The sequence below is a fragment of the Equus quagga genome, chromosome 18 (genome assembly GCF_021613505.1).
Source record: "Equus quagga isolate Etosha38 chromosome 18, UCLA_HA_Equagga_1.0, whole genome shotgun sequence".
Classification (NCBI taxonomy): domain Eukaryota; kingdom Metazoa; phylum Chordata; class Mammalia; order Perissodactyla; family Equidae; genus Equus; species Equus quagga.
Window position 1 is genome coordinate 27,092,166 of NC_060284.1, and position 19,593 is coordinate 27,111,758.

General features: G+C 40.1%; 1 protein-coding gene across 4 annotated transcripts in view; it reads left to right on the forward strand.

Moving 5' to 3' along the window:
• RPAP2 (RNA polymerase II associated protein 2) overlaps window positions 1-11,101 on the forward strand; it is a 72,124-nt gene extending 61,023 nt beyond the window's left edge. For 2 of the 4 annotated variants that reach the window (XM_046645748.1, XM_046645751.1), the window contains 2 exons: window positions 7,427-7,576; window positions 10,498-11,101. In XM_046645748.1, coding sequence (XP_046501704.1) covers window positions 7,427-7,568 — 142 coding nt within the window. In that variant the 3' untranslated portion in view covers window positions 7,569-7,576; window positions 10,498-11,101. Of the gene's footprint in view, window positions 1-7,426; window positions 7,577-10,497 lie in introns of those variants that run through there. The other 2 variants (XR_006886056.1, XM_046645750.1) reach the window with 2 other exon arrangements.
• The last annotated feature ends 8,492 nt before the right edge of the window (window positions 11,102-19,593 follow it).

Sequence of the window (19,593 nt, forward strand, 5' to 3'; positions counted from 1 at the left end):
GAGGAGAGGCTTGAGTCCCTGTCAGTGTATTATAGGGTTGGAGTTGTTCTTGAATGAAAAGGTTTAACAGATAAGTGATATATCCTAATAATAGTGTACAGATAAAGGATTAAGAGGAAAGGAGGAGCTTGGGGAGTCAGGTTAACAAGGTGGGGGCATGGTGTTTGATAAGATCCTGAGATTGTACTTGAAAGACAACTTAGATGTGAAAGATCTTATTTCATGATATCTTTATTTGGGGTGGGAGTTATGTTGTTTTATGTTTTGAAGTAATGAATTTATACAATATTTATATTCTGAGGCACTACATTTTAGGAAAATGAAATGCTAGAAGAGGGTGTAAGGAAGAACACCAATCTGAATAAGGAGCAGTCAGACGGCGTCTATGAGGAAGGATTAAAAGGACTTGGAATTAATTGAGAACCATTTTCAAGAATATAAAGAAATGAGCCAGCCCTGATGGCCTAGTGGTTAAAGTTCGGTGCTCTCACCACTTTGGCAGCCCAGATTCGTTTCCTGGTTGCAGAACCACATCTCCCATCTGTCAGTTGCCATGCTGTGGCGGTGGCTCACATAGAAGAATTAGAAGGAATTACAACTAGGATATACAACCATGCCCTGGAGCTTTAGGGAGGGGAAAAAAAAAAAAAAAAAAAAAAGAGGGCGAATCCTTCTTTGCAAAAAAAAAAAAAAGAAGAAGAATATAAAGGAATAACTTTTAAGAAATTGCCAGAAAATTTCTGTGAAGGAGACAATAAAATTCTACAAGAGACATTTAGATTTTATATGAGGAACAGTGTCTAGAACTTAAAATTTATTCACCATTGCAGCATGCTACACATAGAGGTGTAGAATCCCCCACCTTCAAGATCATGGAGATAGTTTCTTCACAGTTTTATGTAAAGGGACCAAATCACCTCATTAAGAAAAGATCTTGTGTCTCTTTCTTAGATCATTTAACTCTTAAGAGGAAGAGATTGAAAGGGAGTATAGGTTCTAAAAACAGTTGAGTCCTTGTTTTGTGGCTACATTTTGCTACTTTCATTGACCTAAAAAGGATAAGAATATCCCCCATTCAAGAACAGTAATAACAGCTAGAAATGCACAGAAATAAAAGACCTATGTTAATTGGGTTGTAGATATCCTAAATTGCTCTTCCTTTTGACCAATAAATCTCATCTCATTTAAAGAGAAAAGAATTTCCTCTCCTTTCACATTTCATCTGTGAGGATGAAGTACTTTTGCTCCTGAGGAAGGCACCAAGCAAATACTCCAGGGCCAGTCCTTTGCTCCAGTTTCCTCTGTAGGACTGGAAGGGAGTTAAAGCTACAAACCTGAGCCTGGTCAGTGGCACTTAGCACTACTCACTCTTGGCCAATCTTAGCGCTTCCCTGACAACACTGAGTTCCAGGACAAGTGGAAGTGAGGAGGGGAAATGTAGGTCTTGATTTAATGCTTGGTCTACCTGATGAATTTGAAGCTCAGCTCATCTCACCGATAGATGTTATGAAATATTCTGGCGGGAAGATGCTGCTATGTGCAAGCAGGAGTCAGGAAAATATTTCCTCCCTTCCTTCCTCTAAAAATGAAAGGAGGAAAAAACACTTCTAAGCACAATAAATAAGTGGCCTCTTAAGCAACTTCTTCATTCAGCAAGTAACTATTGATCATCTACAGTGTGGCAGGCATGAGGCACAAATCATTGCTGTCCTGACATTCACCTTTTGGATGGAAGATAAATGGTAAACAAGCAAACAAATAATAGAATTAGACAATAGTAAGGACTGTGGAGACATTAAAAAACGTAAGTAGGTAGAGAGGGTGAGAGTGAGGATGGATTTCAGATGGGAGAGGTGACGTTTAAGCAAAACTGATTCACATGCAGGAGCCCACCATTCAGAGATCTGGAGGAAGAGCACCCCCAGGAGAGAAAACAGGCAGCTGCTAAAGTGAGGACAGACTAAACCTCAGTATAATTGAGGCAGGGTTGGGCAGCTGGTTGGAGTGGAGTAAGCCAGGGAAAGTTCTCTCTCCGGCTGGAAGATTTTATGAGATATTTTTGGTTTCTTTAAGCATCTTCCAAACTTCAGTGATCCACTGTGCAAGAGATCTTTCACAGACAGACCCTGAATATCCAAATGGTTCCTTTGGATTTCTCATGTCCTGTTTTAATTGTTCTCGTTATCAGAGCTATAGTATATAAGCATTATATTAGTGACTCAGTTACTCATTTTATTTTATTTTTTTTCTAAGGATTGGCACCTGGGCTAACAACTGTTGCCAATCTTTTTTTTTTTTTCTGCTTTATTTCCCAAACCCCCCCGGTACATAGTTGTATATCTTAGTTGCAGGTCCTTCTAGTTGTGGGATGTGGGACGCCGCCTCAACGTGGCCTGATGAGCGGTGCCATGTCCACGCCCAGGATCCGAACCCTGGGCCGCCGCAACAGAGCGCACAAACTTAACCACTCGGCCACGGAGCCGGCCCCACAGTTACTCATTTTAAATTAGAATTGGCACATAATAGTCTTCTAGTATAAGGGTCGGCCAACTTTCTGTAAAGGGCCAGATTATAAATATTTTCAGCTTTGCTGGCCCTACAGTCCCAACTACTCAACTCCGCTGTTGTAATGCAAAAGCAGCCATAGGATACCTAAATAAATGGGCAAGTCTGTTTTTCACTAAAATTTTACAAAAATAAGCAGCAAGCCAGATTTGGACCACAGACCATACTTTGTCCACAGACCTGTTGTACATTGAGAAGTGCTAATATGGAGAAGCAGCAATTTCAATTCTATAATCATTCACCAAATTATTGAGAACAAGCCTGTGGGAAATACAAAGATGGATGAATAAAATGCGATCCCAGTCTCCCACTGTCTGGTAGGTAGGAAATATATGTACAATTAACAATACATACTTTCATATTATTTGAAATATTTATAAGAATTTATTCATGTGATTGAAGCAATGAAATGAAAGGAAAATAAAAGGCCCAAAGAAATTGGATTTCTCATACAAATAGTTATTAAAGCATGAGACCAACCTGATCAGATCTCTGAGAGAGGATTGTGATGGTAATGTGGAGAATGGATTGGAGTGGAGACCACTTAGGAGGCTGTAGCTGTAGTCCAGGCAAGAGAGAACTCATCCGAATTAGGATGGGGCCAGTGAGAATGGAGGAGGTGAAATGGACTCAAGAGGCACTTCAGAGAAGGATCAGCAAGACTTGGCAACTGATTGGACAAAGAACATTAAGGGGTGAGAGTTAAAGAAGACTGAGGTTTCCAGTACCAGAAGGTTTGATGAAAATGAGAGGTCAGAAATTCAGGTTTGAATGTAATGTATTTGAGGTAGTTTTTGGACATTGAAAGGGAGAAAAATCCTAGAAAAGTTAGAGATTTGAATCATTGATAGTCAAAGCCATGAGAAGGTCAATATGAAACCTTAGCTAAGACCTATCATTAATGGGCTGGTGAAAAAAGAAACGCCAATAAGAGAGATTGGAAAGAATCCGGTGGAAGGAGAATCGTGACAGAGAGTGCCTCCAAAGCCAAAGGAGGAGAATTCTAGGAAGGGAGGAGGTGATCAGGGACATCAAATACTGCAGGCAGCTGGGAAGAGAACTAAGAAGAGGCTTTCAGATGTGGCAAGTAAGAGATCACTGTTGACCATGAAAAGAACAGTTCCAGTAAAAAGTCTTTGCTCGTCTGTCATTGGGACTGGTTCTAAGGCACGTAGGGATTGTGTTGCTTAGTGTTTTCTGGTTTCCAAAGCCCTCTTCCGCGGTCACTGCTAACAATAGCAGACTCTGGACAGAACCGTGTCTCCAAGCTCAGTGCAATGCTCCTCTGCATCAGATAGGTCCTCAGACTCCACTCAGCCTGACGACACGTATCATTAGGGCAGCATATACCCTAAAAAGAATCCCAGCAGTTAGTAGCATCTTGGCAATGGCTACAACCAACTCTTATCATTGACTAAAACCATAATAGGATGATAAAATGTTATGATCTTGCCTCTGATTCATCTGTGCAAGTAGGCACAGAAGCCTCTTGCTACAAAGATGACATGGAAATTCAGCAAACGCTCAGTAAGCAGCCAGGCTGGAAGAGTGGGCAGGTAGTCAATTGCTATTAAGTAATAAGACATGTTAAAGTAGATGAGCCAAGGAATCGAAAACATAAGAATTATAGGTAGTCCTTATCCAACTTTAAATGTAAATCACTTTGGAGATAGGAGCAAATCATAATTCTTTTGAATGAGTCATTCATAAAATTATAATATACTATAATATACTAATATAACTAAGATTTTCAGGTTTCAGCATCTTTCTTGACATAATATTATTCATTATGACTCTAACTTGTCAAAACCACCCTTCATTTTTTTGTATTCATGAGCCTGGTGAGAGGATAATTTTAAAGAGAAAACACAATTTTTTACACAACTCTCCAAAAGCAGTCCACTGGATTACTAATGTTTAGAGGTACACAGGAGCTATTAGAGTATTTATTCATGTATACCTCACCTTATTCCAAAAAGGATTTAAGTCAACTTGAAATTTTTAGAAGGTTATTATATATTTCTATGATCATTTGCATTCTGTGTTAGGGACTGAGGGGTGGGGAAGAAGTCTTTCAGTTAAAAATTAAAGGGGAAACACAAGGGAATAAATAAGGTTAAAGAAAATCTCGTTGGCTAACTTTCCAGAATTATAATTATGCAACAACACTTAGGGCTCAAGTGCTAAGAGTAGTCAGGAAATCCTGGCTCCAGCTGCCTAAGGATTGCTATCTATCTGCTTGATGACTTGCTGCAGAAATCTCCAGGCCCCAAGTTGATATTCCTGTCTCCTAAAAGACACCAGACCTTGTGTGATTTTTCTATCGGCACTTCCTTCTGCCTGCCAGCTTCTTGCCATTTTTATATTTGTGGTCCTCCACTTCTCAAAAGCAAATTTAAAACATTCTGTTCTTTCTGCATGTTCATTGAGGACTCAGTACACATCAGTTAGACTAGTAAAGATTAAATTTATAGAGTGCTGTACAGCCTACAAAGAATAAAAGCTAGCATATTAGCCAAGAGCATAGGGCTTTTTTGAGATAAATTGCCTAGGATCAAAGCCCAGACCTGCCACTTACTATCTTTGTGCCCTCGGGGAAGGTACTTCAATTTTTTGTGCCTTTGTTTCCTTATCCATAAAGTGGGAGCGATACCACGTCCCTCAGCATCATTGTACAGTTAAAGGCAATAATTCATGCTTAGAACAAGTACGTAGTACGTACTCACAGGGAGCACATGGTAAGTGTTAATTGATATTGTAATCATTATCATAATTGATTTTTAAAAAACCTATTCATCTACAGTGTCCTACTTGAATTTTGCAGTGATAACTTTGAAGGAACTTAAGTATTATTGATTGTATTGTTGCTTTCCTTTTTTTTTTTTTTTTTAATCCTAGCTAAAGTTTCTCATTTACCCTAGTTTTTCTTTATGAACAGAATTTTTAGGTGAATTTTTAGAACACATCTTATAATGAAGTTATTAGTTTGTGGAATAATTTGGCCTAATAAATTTGCTAGAGAAGTGTTACTGTTCCTAAAATATTTTCTAACCAGGGCAATTGATAGAACGATTCTCTTACAAGTTGTTTCTCTATAACTCTTCTTATTTTCTGCTCTCATGTGGGCACGCAGGTTGAAAAATCTAGCAGTCACCATTTACTTCTAATTTGAGGGTTTTTAAAACATACTAATGGCACTTTGAGATCTAATTGAGAAAACTTTGTTTTCATATATGAACCAAATACTGGTCTCCTTGAAAGCCAGAGAATTATTTCGAATGTGTCATATAAGTACCATTTTAAATATACACAAGAGCTAGGTTTCTATGGAGTTGACATATCTCATGCCTCCTCTGACTTCCTGGTTTTATTTTAGCCAATGTTATCCCATCTCCAATATCTTTGGTCTTATTGTGGGGAAACAGCAACTTTTTATTTTAAATGTTGACATCACCTAAGTGTGGGAGAAGCCAGGGTTGACTTCTGGGTTCCATCTCCTCTGTAGGAAGATGCCTCAGGAAAAGCTGGCCCCAACTGCCAGAGTTCACCCAAGTGCCCAGCTTGGGCTTGGCATGGAAGACTTGGGTAGTCCTATTTCCCAGTATGAATGCCTTTGGGGAACGCCTGCAGACAAAGCTCATAAAGTGTGTGAACCTAGTGCTCCATTCCCTAAGTGGAAAGAATACAGGGGAGATGGGGAGGGAATACACTACAGTGGTTTGCCCGTGTAGAACTCTGTGGATTTTGCTGGACTATTGGAGTCATCTGGTGTCCAGTTGTTGCTAAGATGCTTTCAGGGATATAGAGAATTTACCACCTCCTTCAAGTCCTGGCCATCTTTGGACAATTCTGACAAATTTTTCCTTTTACTTCTACTTTCTATATGAGATGGCTAAGCGGGGAAGAAATCTGTGTCTCAGAAAATAGCATTTCCCATTCCATACTCACTACTGCGAAATTGCTGTGCTCTGATTTCTTGAGGTTTATTGATTGAAATCGGAGAGTTATTTATATTTGATGTGCCCAGTGGCAATGACCAAGGTTAAATAAGCATCTGGAAGAGCTTTGTGGGAAGCGTAAGACTATTTGGGGGAAAAAAAAATTTCTCCCAAAAGCTTTTCAGGAATGTAACTTGCAAAGGTTCTGTGAAGCTGGAGGTAAAAAATAGATATATTTATGAAAACTAATAAATCTTTTTATTATTAAATCTGGTGTTTAATCTTTAGATATTCACTTTTTAAAAATCATGCTTACAATCAGATTTCAATGAAAATTACTTTTCAGATGGTGTTACATGTAATCAGTCTTTAAGGGTATTTACTGGAAGTGGTTAGAGAAAAAAGCAGTGTTCCTTATGACGTTCATATTAAGTGCCTTATAAGTTGTAATTCATCTATATAGTGTTTTTTAAAATAAAAATGTTGAAATTTCATCTAAAAGGTAATCTTGTTTATTATTTATTGTCTTTTTTTTGAGGTGCTATAATCCAAATATTCAAAATAAATTATGTTTTAAAGCAATTCTGAGCTCTAAGTTTCTCTCCACAACCTCCTTTCCCCAAGTGGAAAGACTTCATTGATTTTCTTTTCTGAGCAGAATTTTGGTAGTTTTTGCTGGCAGGATGAAGAACATGTTATAGATTCAGGCTGTTAGACCTCTTTCCATAACAATGTGTTTGATCTTTCAATCTTTTTTTGAGATTTCTTTTTTGCCTTTATTAGTTAAGCCTTGTCTCTCTGGGAATTTTGTTACGTCAGAGAGACTTCATCATCCTCACAAAATCCCCTCTGCCACGCAAGACGAGAGCCCCTTAGACCTTCCCATTTCACGGATGGGTATTTAATATTTTTGGTTATTTCAGACTGACTCCAATTCTGGGCATTCAGAAGCACTTTCAGGAAAATGTGGTGTTTACACAGTTTATAGCGACCCTGCTTGAAGAATTACATTTAAAGAATGAAGACCTTGAAAGTTTAACTGTCATATTTAGAACAAGCTGTTAACCAAAGTGGTGAGTTGGATTGTGTTTTACTTTGATTTGCTTTTCATTTGTTGCCTGTTTGGATTCTTTTTTTGTATTGGAAATTTTTAAAACCAAGTACAGATCCCGAGATGTCCTCAGTTTGCTCAGGAAGAACCCGATAACCTTTAGTTCTCAGCTGCTCCAGTCACTTCCTGTCTGCTCTCATTACTTTGTGCCCCATCCTGCTTCTTCCTCCTGTATAGGCTACCACACTTAGTTCTATTTCTCGCAATCCAGGAAACTCTCCACCATCACTTTGTACTCAAACCTAGACCAGCCAGCATTTCCCATCTGATTAGTTTCTCCCCAGGAAGTAGCAATTTACTTCAACCAAACGAGCAGCAGTCCATTGAGAATGTCCTCATCTACTCCCCTCTTCAAGGAGATCAGCCCCAACCCGCCAATATCTTAGTCCTCCCACGTGCAGATAAGCAGGTGAATTTACATTTCTGGTTTTGTTAAGTCCTGACCCTGCTCCTACTATCCTGAGTTCTTGCCTCTTTCAAAACTGCGCATCAGAAGGTCCCCTCCCTCATCCTGCCTTGATTGCAACTCTGCATCTCTTCCTCCCCTTACTTCTCACTTTGCACACTCTCAGGTGCTCAGATAGGTATTGATTTAATGTTAGAATTGAAGACATTCATCCTAAACTATAAATGAGATGCTCTCAGGAATTTTCTCTTTTTTTAACTTTCAATTATTTTTTTAAAATTATGAAAGCAATACAAGGTTGTTGTAAAAATTAAAATTAAATACAGAATTGCATATAAAATTTTTTAGAAAGGAAAATTCCCCCCTCACCTGTGCCTCCAATCCTGTCTCCTTCCCAGAAGCACACTTGATGTGTATCATTTTATATTTTACTTGAATTTTTGTTAAAAAAAAAAAAGGAAAAAACCTTCAAGCAACTCTTTAAATATATGAGAGGGATATTTGAGACAGGTATTGTGGCAGGCAAGGAACAACAGCATCCCTCTATTCAGCCTGCTGGAAACAGAATATAAGGAGTCAGCACTGTAACTGCTCCCACTTAGACTGAGCCACCTTTACAAACGACCCTGCTCCCCCCGAGGACCCTGGAAAACAAAGGCTTTCACTCAGGGAGTGAGCTCAGCTCAGGTTCACCTTTGTAAGCATCAAGGCAGGGGCTCTTCTAAGAATATATTGAGGTTGGAGTTTTGTTTTATCGAGCTTCGGGTACAGAGGATTGAAGTAATCACACTACTGAGGTCATGACACCCTAACTGGATAGGTTAAAAAATTCCTTTTCCAGATAGACTGAGAACAGAATGCCTAACCAGAGGTCCTTCCAGACCTGCTTTAATGAATAGATACTGAATAAGAATCCTTTTTTTTTTTTGAGGAAAATTAGCCCTGAGCTAACATCTGCTGTCAATCCTCCTCTTTTTTGCTGAGGAAGACTGGCCCTGAGCTAACATCCGTGCCCATCTTCCTCTACTCTATGTGGACGACGCCTGCCACAGCATGGCTTAACAAGCAGTACGTAGGCCTGCTCCCAGGATCCGAACCGGCAAACCCCAGTCGAACTTAATTGCTGTGCCATGGGGCCAGCCCCAAGAATTCTTTTTAATTAGCATATTTTAAACTTGTATGCAAACAGATGGTGTTAAAGTTCTTTTAAGGACTTTCAACAATAGATATTTAAGTGGATTTAACAGCTCCCCTTTGATCATTGTTTATTTACATTATTTGTGTCAGTAATCCAAGGAAAACCTTTGACTAGACTTTTTGTCAGTATTATGAGATTCTGAGTGAATGAGGCTTTATTAAATAATTTTCCATATGAGAAATGGAGATGGTTGTGTGTAGGTGGATGGATTTTTTTCCTCTGCATGAGTTTTGTAAACCATAAATTCATTTGAGTGTAAAGATTTTAACCTTTTAACCTTTTTAAGATTAAATTACTGCTAGCTAGTATATGTAAATATGCTTTCAGTTGCAGATAACAGAAAAAAAATCCAGCTCAAACTAGCTTTTCTTATGGTGATATATTAATTATCTTCTGCTACTTAAATTACTCCAAAATTTAGTGGCTTAAAACAACAAACATTTTTTTATCTCATGGTTTCTGTGAGTCAGGAATCTGGACCCTGTTTAGCTTAGGGCCTTTGGCTCAGAGTCTCTCTTGAAGTTGCAGTTAAAGCTCTGCCAGGACTTTGATGTCATCTGAAGGACCACTGGGAGGTCCCCTTCCAAGCTCACTCATGTGGTTGTTGGCAGGATTTAGTTCCTCCCTGAGTTGGACTCAAGGCCTCAGTTTCTCACTGGCTATTGTCTAGAGACTTCTCCCATTTCTTTGTTTTGTGGGCTGCTCCATAGTGCACCTCACAACTTGGCATGTGACTTCCCTCAGAGTGAGCAAGTGAGAGAGGATACCCAGCATGGGAGCCACAGCCTTTTTGTAACTAATCTCAGAAGTGACATCCCATCACATTTGCTGTATTCCAGGACTAGTTAGAAACTAATCACCAGATCAGCCCAGGGTTGCATAAAGGTGTGAATACCAGGAGGCAGGGATCATGGAGGGCCATCTGAGAATCTGTCTACTACAGGGGGCAAAATTGTCCAGTAGTTCATTACCACACTGTCCTGGTGAGAGTGTTGAACTACCCACTCATTGAGGACACCCCTGAACCAATCCATGTGGCCATGAATGCAGTGAGCTAACCCAATCATTCTGGCAAGGGATGGGGGAGAGAGAAGAGGACTGTCTTATTGACCCAGACCCATCAAGGCCTACCCTTTGAGCTGAATATGAAGCTGAGTCTATTCCACCCAGACCACTATTGCTACATAATGAAGGAAACTGGAATGTATATTGGGAAGAAAACACAAACTGGTAAAATATTTTAGGTGTTTTATTCAAACTGTCCTTTTTTGCTTCACAGGTATAATCCATGAAGACAGAATATGAACTTCTATTCACCATTTCTGGAATTCTAGCCACAATGATGGTCTGGTGGTGACTGATAACTAGCTTTGTTCCAAGAAAGACCTGTACCTCTTAGATTTCAACTCCCTGCCTCCCCGTTCCTAACTGTACAGAGTGACTTCCCCAGATAGAGGAGAACCATTTATTCCAACAAGGACAACCAAGTTCTTGCATCCCTAGCTATAAGACATAGTATTTTTATTTATTTGAAAATGAAACGAAGTCTTAAGTTGAAACTCGAATGAATATTCAAGAAAATATAATGACCTCTTATTTTTTCCTGAATGATTCCAACTATCTTATCAGTTGACAAAAAAAAGTTGAGAAAATTCTGATATTGGCCTCACAGTCTAAACTCTAGATTCTAAAGAACAGTAAAGAGTTAGGTCAATAAATGCCATCTAAGGTGAAGCCCTTTCAAAGTCTAGTCATTATTCTTTTAAGGAAGCTGACTGTGCTATAAAATGGTCCTGAGCGATGTGGTGAACCTCACAAGTCCAAAACAGGAGTATCCCAGAGCTTTCTGGACTCAAAGAAATAAAAAATTTTTAGAAGTGGAATCTGCAGTTTGTTATCAAGAGGGACAATCACTAGAATTTACACTATTTTTCCAAAATACATATCAAGCATGCAAGCTAGCAGGGCCTCCAGAACAGTTAAGGGGAGCCTCAGACAATTTGGGGAGTTTTACTGAAGGACCAAGAAACAATATAAAATCAGATGTATACTCTTGGACATGGAGGAAATGACAGCTGCTAACATTGCAGCCATGGCAAGGAGCCAGAAAGCAGCCTGGTGGAGTAGGGCGGTCAATGGGCAGGAAACCTACACGTTCAACAGTATGCAAAAGTCAATTGTGTTTTCTTATACTAGCAGTGAAAAACCCAAACATGAAATTAACAAAACAATTCCATCCACAGTAGCATCACAAAAGAATTAAATACTTGAGAATAAATTTAAGAAAAGAAGTACAAGACTTTTACAATGAAAACTATAAAACATTCACTGAAAATAAAGAAGGTATAAATAAATATAGAGACATTCCATGTTCATGAATTAGAAGATTCAGTATTGTTAAATGGCAGTCCTTCCCAAATTGATCAATGCAATCCCTATCAAAATCCTAGCAAGTTTTTTTGAAAAATTGGCAAGATGATCCTAAAATTTCAAGGGAAGTGCCAAAAATCCAGAATAGCCAAAACAATTCTGAAAATGAAGAACACTTCCTGATTTCAAAACTTACTACAAAGCTATAGTAATAAGGACGGTGTGGTACTCATGAAAATAGGGATAAAGATCAGTAGAACAGACTTGGAAGTCCAGAAGTAAACCCTCATATTTATGGTCAATTGATTTTTGACTGAGGTGCCAAGGAAATTCATTGAAGAAGGACGGTCTTTTGAACAAGTGGTGCTGGGACATTTGGATATCAGTCACAAAAGAGATGAGTTTAGGCCCTTACCTCCTACCATATGCAAAGATAAATTCAAAATGGATCAGAGACCTAAATGTAAGAGCTGAAACTATAAAACTTTTAGGAGAAAACCTACATGATGTTGGTTTAGGAAAAGAGTTCTTAGATAAGATGCTAAAATCTCAGTTCATAAAGGAAAATATTAATAAGTTGGACTTCATCAAAATTTAAAATGTGTGTGTTTCAAAAAAACATCATTAAGAAAATAAATTGACAAACCACAGACTGGGAGAAAATATTTTCAAATCGTATTTGATAAAGGACTTATATCCAGAACATATAAAGAATTCTTTTTTTTTTTTTTTGGTTTTTTTGATTGGCACCTGAGCTAACATGTTGCCCATCTTTTTTTTCTTTTTCTTCTTCTTCTTCTTCTCCCCAAAGCACCCCCCAGTACGTAGTTGTATATTTTAGTTGCAGGTCCTTCTAGTTGTGCTGTGTGGGATGCCACCTCAGCATGGCCTGATGAGCAGTGCTAGGTCTGCGCCCAGGATCCGAACTAGCGAAACCCTGGGCCGCCGAAACAGATGGCACAAACTTCACTCGGCCACAGGGCCGGCCCCCAAAAAGAATTCAAAATAAGACAACTCAACTCTAAAATGGGCAAAAATTTGAATAGATATTTCAGCAAAGAAGATACACAAATTGCCTAGCATATGAAAAGATGCTCACCATCACTAGTCATTAGAGAAACGCAAGTTAAAACCAAAATTAGGTACCACTTCACACCCACTAGGGTGACTATAATAAAAAGCAAACAGTGTTGATGAGGATATGGAGAAAATCCAGCCCTAATACATTACTGGTGGAAATGTAAAATGATCTGGCGACTTTAGAAAAAAGGTCTGCAGTTTCTTAAAAAGTTAAACATGACCCAGCAATTCTACTCAGTGTTCCATCCCAAGAGAAATGAAAACGTGTTCACAAAGACTTGTAGGCAAATGATCATAGCAGCAGCATTCATGTTAGTCAAAAAGTGGAAACTATCCAAATGGCCGTCACCTGGTAAATGGAAAAAGAAAAAATTCATACAAAGAGTACTGACACATGCTACAACATGGTTGAACCTCAGAAACATGCTAAGTGAAATAAGTCCAATGCAGTAAGCCATATATAGTGTGATTCCATTTATGTGAAATGTCAGAAAAGGAAAATCTCTAAAGCGATGCTAGATTGGTGGCTGCATAAGCCTGGGGTAGGAACAGGGATTGTCTGCAAGTAGGCACAAGAGATCTCTTTAGGGTGATGAAAATGTTCTAAAACTAAATTGTGATTTTTGCATGACTTTGTAAACTTTTGAAAATAATTGGTTTGTGCACTTAAAAAAATTATACATGATGTCCATACTACCCAAAGCAATCTACAGATTCAGTGCAATCCCTATCAAAATTCCAATGGCATTTATCACAGAAATAGAACAAACAACCCTAAAATTTGTATGGACCACCAAAGACCCCAAATAGTCAAAGCAATCTTGAGAAAGAACAACAAAGCTGTAGGTATCAGGCTTTTTGATTTCAAACTGTTGTACAAAGCTATAGTAATCAAACAGTAAGACAAGCATAAAAAGATAGAGGGGCCGGCCTGGTGGTGCAGCAGTTAGGTTCACATGTTCTGCTTCAGTGGCCCAGGGTTCGCCGGGTCGGACCCTGGGTGCGGACATGGCACCGTTTGGCAAGCCATGCTGTGGTAGGCATCCCACATATAAAGTAGAGGAAGATGGGCATGGATGTTAGCTCAGGGCCAGTCTTCCTCAGCAAAAAGAGTAGCAGTGGCAGCAGATGTTAGCTCAGGGCTAATCTTCCTCAAAAAAAAATAAAAAGTAAAAAAATAAAAACAGATCCATGGAACAGAATAGAGAGCCCAGAAATAAATCCATACATATGTGGTCAATTAATTTACAGCGAAGGAGCCAAGAATATATAATGGGGAAAGGACAGTCTCTTCAATAACTGGTGTTGGGAAAACAACCATTCTCTTACACCATACACAAAAATTAGTTCAAAATGGATTAAAGACTTTAATGTCAGACCTGAAACCATAAAACTCCTAGAAGAAGACATAGGCAGTAACTTCCTGGACGTCAGTCTTGATGATGGTTTTTTGGATTTGACACCAAAAGCAAAGGCAACAAAAGCAAAAATAAAGTGAGACTGCATCAAACTAAAAAGCTTCTGCACAACAAAGGAAGCCATTAACAAAATGAAAAGGCAACCTGTGGAATGGGAGAAAATATTTGCAAATCATATATCTGATAAGTGGTTAATATTCAAAATATGTAAAGAGCTCATTAAATGGTAGCAAACAAACCAATGGGCAGAGGATCTGAATGGACATTTTTTCAAAGACATACAAATGGCCAACAGGTACGCAAAAAGATGCTCAGCATCACTAATCATCAGGTAAATACAAATCAAAACCACAATGAGATATCACCTCACACCTGTTAGAATGGCTGTCATCGAAAAGACAAGAAATGTGTTGGCAAGGATGTGGAGAAAAGGGACCCCTCGTGCACTGTTGGCAGGAATGTAAATTGGTGCAGCCACTACGGAAAGCTATGGAGGTTCTTCAAAAAATTAAAAATAGAACTACCATATGACCCACCAATTCCACTTCTGGGTATTTATGTGAAAGAAATGAAAACACCAACTTGAAAAGATATATGCACCCCCATGTTCGCTGCAGCATTATTTATAGTTTTATAATTTGTGAACTTATATATACTTATAAATTTATAATTTACATTATTATACATGCACACACACACGAATATTACTCAGCCATAAAAAAGGAAGTCCTGCTGTTTGTGACAATATGGATGGACCTTGAGGGCATTATGGTAAGGGAAATAAGAAAAATACTATATGATCTCAGTTATATGTGGAATCTAAAAAAAGCTTTTTAAAACCAAGTTCATAGACAGAACAAATTGGTGGTTGCCAGAGGTGCAGAGTGAGGGGTGGGCAAAATGGGTGAAGGCAAACAAAAGGTACGAACTTCCAGTTATATAGTAAAGTCATGAGAATGTAAAGTACAGCATGGTGACTGTACTTGATAATACTGTATTGCGTATTTGAAAGTTGCTAAGAGAATACATCTTAAAAGTTCTCATTACATGAAAACAAAATTGCACCTCTGCACGGTGTTGCATGTTAACTAGACTTTTTATAGCTATCGTTTTGCAATATATACAAATATCGAATCGTTGCACAACTAAAACTAATATATGTCAGTTACATCTCAATAAAAATAATAAATTTAAAAATTCATAGATGATGACAGGGCCCCTCCGTCTGACCTACTAGTGCCAACTGTCTGGGTTAGAGGGGAAGAAGCTGATGTATCCTGTGCTCCCCTCTCTCTGCCCAGAGACACCTCTTGAGTTATTTCCCACATCCTGCAGGTCTAGGGCCCTAGCTCACTAGAAACATCAGGAAGCCAAATGGATCACTACCACTTCTGCCATCAGCTAACTGCAGGACCAGCAGCTTTTTTGGGTGCTGCACCTGCCTCCCACACACTCCTGCCGGGTTTGTTTGCTTGGGAGGACCGGAGCAGAATTTGGTTCAGCTCAAAGAACTGTGCTAGATCTTGGTTTCAAATGTCATTTTCCAGTAAAAGAAGCGAAGTCTCCTTGGGAAAATGGCTAGTTCTGAAGCTGGGGCAGGGAAGATACAGGCTGAACCTGGAGCATCTTGCAGTATGAGAAAGTAAGTGCGTGCTTACTGCTGAAAACAAGTGCTGAGCCTGCCACTGAAGACTGGCAGCTCCCACTGCTCAGGCCACTGAATGGATAGCAACAGCCACTGGTTGTCTTAAGCTATTCTTCCACAGGCTCTTCAACAGAGGATGGAAGTAAGCTTGTCAAAAAGTAAATATCAGCTCTGAAAGAAAGAAATGAATAATGCTATCTGTAGATACTATCCCTTCTACATAGGAGGTGGAGCTTAGTCCACCTTTAAGAGGGGGTTAAACACAGTGACTTGCTCCCAAAGAAGAGAGTAGGGAGAGAACAAACACTGCCTTCACCAAGTGATGACGGTTCACATCCCCAGTGATGCCATGTGCAGATCATGCCTGACATGTGAGGATAAGGGCACTTCACCTCTGTGGTATTCTTCCCCAAAACCATAATCTTAGTCTAATCATGAGAAAACAGACAAATCCAATTTAGGGGCATTTCTACAGGAAACTTGGCCAGTACCCATCAAGACTGTCAAGGTCATAAAAACAAGAAAAGACTGAAAAATGCTCACAGACTGGGGAGACATGTAAACTAAATGCAGTGTGGTGTCCTGGTCCGCATCAGAACAGAAAGAGGACATTAATACAAAAACTGGTGAAACCCAAATAAAGTCCGGAGTTTAGTTAATTGTAATAAGCCAATGCCGTTTTAGTTTTAGCAAATGTACCATGGAAATGTACAATGTAAATGACTGGGCAAATTGGGTGAGGGGTACACAGGAACTCGGTACTATCTTTGCAACTTTCTGTGAATCTAAAATTATTTAAAAATAAAAACGCTATTTTTTTTTAAGAAAGCACTAGCTGGGCAGGAGAAGGGATGCAAAGACAAGACAGTCACTGCCCTCGACCTTCAGCCTGCCTATGTGAGGGAGGCGCAACTTGGGTAAGTGCCCTGAAGAGAGCATCCATCCCGGTTTACCTGGGACAGTGCTCAGTTTATACCCATTCTCTCAGCATCATTATTAATTACAAGCATCCTCTTTTACTTCCAAAAGTATTCTGATTTGGACATTAAATTATATGGTCACACCACCTAAAAGGCACAGGCTACACTGTGGCCGTCAGAGATGGGAGGGGACATTTATGATTCATGGAGGGATGGACAGGGAGTTATGAAGGGGAGATAGAAAGTCAGGGGCAGGAAAGGGAAGGTGTGGCCCAGGCAGGGGCAGCCTCAAGAGGAAAGGCCAGAGACAGGTAAGACCCAGGGGGTGTTCTTTTTAAGACACAGAAGCCTGAAGTTGGAGAACACTGAGATAAGTGGCAAACATGGTTAAGAAGGTGGGGTCAGTAGGGTTTGTGCAGGTTAAAAGGACTAGAACGCTACTGGGGCAGTAATGTATTTTCAAGCAGTGACTAAACCACCTGACAAATGAAAAACCTATGAAATCAATTTTCCTGAGGAAGACCCTTTCCTTTTTCCCCTACATATCCATTCTTTCCCTAACTTTTCCTGTACTTTCTCTAGGCTCTTGACACACACTGAGCTCCAGCTCATCACCCAAGCTAACTCTCAAAGGTGGTGTGAGATCCCTCTAAACACTGATATTGCCGTTTGCTAAGCTCTCAGCCCACACAAGCTTGGCGCCGCGGCTTCCCTGGGCCTCGGCTAGCCGGCCCAACCTGTGGTTCAGTCATGTGCTCTGCTGACTCAGAGCCTCGCTCTCCAGAACACCGCTGCCTAACCCCAGTGTGGCATTCTTCATTATTGAAGTAGAGCGTCTTCTTCAATAAAGCATAACCCCAGGTTTTCTTGTGAACTGCGAATTTCAAAGAACAGGAAGAAAGGTTTTACGAAAACCCTGTTGCTCTTTCAGGGAAGAAGACTTGAATTCTAAATAGCTTTTACTATAAAAAGTAAACAGTGTGATTCAGTTTCACTTTCTATTTAAATACTTCAGGACCTAGTTTATATGCTGTTCCTATTCAGAGAATGATGACTTTTTAAAAAATCTTGCCGTTTGAATAATTCCATTTCCATGAGATTCTCACTTAAAAACCCCGCCAAGCTTCACGTACTTAGTGGAGTTTCTGTAAGGTATTATTTAGCACCTTCTGTGTGTAGTCATGTCCAAAAGCCAGATGATTTGCCTACTTATTAGGGAACAGGATCAATCCTCTAAAGATTTCCCTAGACCCATGGAAAATGATATCATTCTGAAGTTTGAAAGTCTGTAATAGCCTCACATTATAAGCCCTGGTAGAAAAAGAAGAGTAAGGATGTCTAGAAGCCCACCTCTGCTGAGCTGAGGGTGTGGTGGGGAGCAGGGGCGACTTTGATCCGAATGTGCCTAGAGAGGCCGGAGCGAGGTTGGGCCTGGCTCCTGAGGCCTCTGCTGTCCAGGCCCTCTTCTCATCGCAGCACAGCCTGGAGGCTGACAGCTCGGGTGCAGGGACTGCAGACGCGCGCCTTCTGTGCTCGCTGATGAAATATCCTCAGAAGATTTGTCCTCAATAAAGCTCATTTTCTTTGGGAATTCATGTGTCCTTTTCCAAATCAAACTTGCAAAATAGGAACTTTTGTAAAATCTTAGCCATCCAGCTCTCTGCTCTCTGAATTTTCAAGCCTTTGCATGTCCTTCCCTCAGCTAAAAATACCAGTTTTGGAAAACTGATTATCGATGAAGGAACTGGGAGGTGGAACTGGATCAGAATGCCTTTGAATAGAAGCAGTGGTACCATCCCGTCCCTCTGAGTGAGCGGGCCTCCCCTCGGGGCCTGTGGAGAACGCTCCAAGGTGTTAGTTCTCAGTTTGCTTCCTAGCACCTTTGCAGTCATAACCAAAGCAAAGGAGAATATTGCATGACTTCAGAAGAAAGCCAGCCACCTTGCAACATCTTCAGGAAATTCTGCACTCCCCTAGGGCTTGCAAAACTCCCTCTGTCTTGCAGACCAAAGGCAAGATCTCAGTCACCTCGCTCTAGTTTGCATAATTAAAGAAAGTGGAAGCTGGTTATTTTCTGGGTGACCTTTGACCCAACCAAGCACACAGGGCCTGTGATAGAAATAAGGTAGCAACAAAATGAAGTGTTGCAGCAGTGAAAGCTTCTCCTACTCAGATGAGCAGAAAAGCCAGGCCCCTGGATGCCCACTTGACTCCTTACCTACTAGAGCCCTACAACCAAGATAGTGTCCACTTAAGGTATTATAATGTTATTCTTTTGAAGTTGGCATACATACAACTTAATAGAATTTCATGTCATAATTTGTAAGACTTTCCAGAGAAACAATTTACTTATATCTTCTATAATACCTTTTATCTTCATTTTTGATAAAAGCATAACCTATGATCTGTTAACTTGCTCCCTCCTACATCCTTGCCTCTTTATTGTTCTCCCATTGTCTTATTAACATATTATCCATCTTTGGGGGAAAAAATTAAAACAGAATTTTAGAGCCACATTCACTACGGCCACATGGAGGTAGAGAGAATCCACCTTCGAAGGCAGGCAGAGCGGTTCTCCCTCTTTTGCATGTTGGGCGTCCAAATAGATCTTCCTTGTACAAAGAGTCTTGCTGGTAGGGAAAAAGAGTTTGAAAATTCCTGAGCTAGTCTAAATCCCTCACTTTAAAACACAAACTAAGACCCCGAGAGGTTCACCTGATGCGAGGTCTGCCACTTGTGGCAGAGCAATTGCTAGAAACCAGGTCTCAAACGCCTAGTCTATGGCAACAAAAAGCCCAATCAGCTTTGGAGAGAGAGGGAGCTCAAAACAGGACTCCCCATCAAAACCCACCTGGGCCTCGCGCAGCCGACCTGTCTGGGTGAGCTAAACCGAGATTCCTCCGCCTCCGCCCCCGCTTCCGCTGCAGAACAAGGGTCACTGC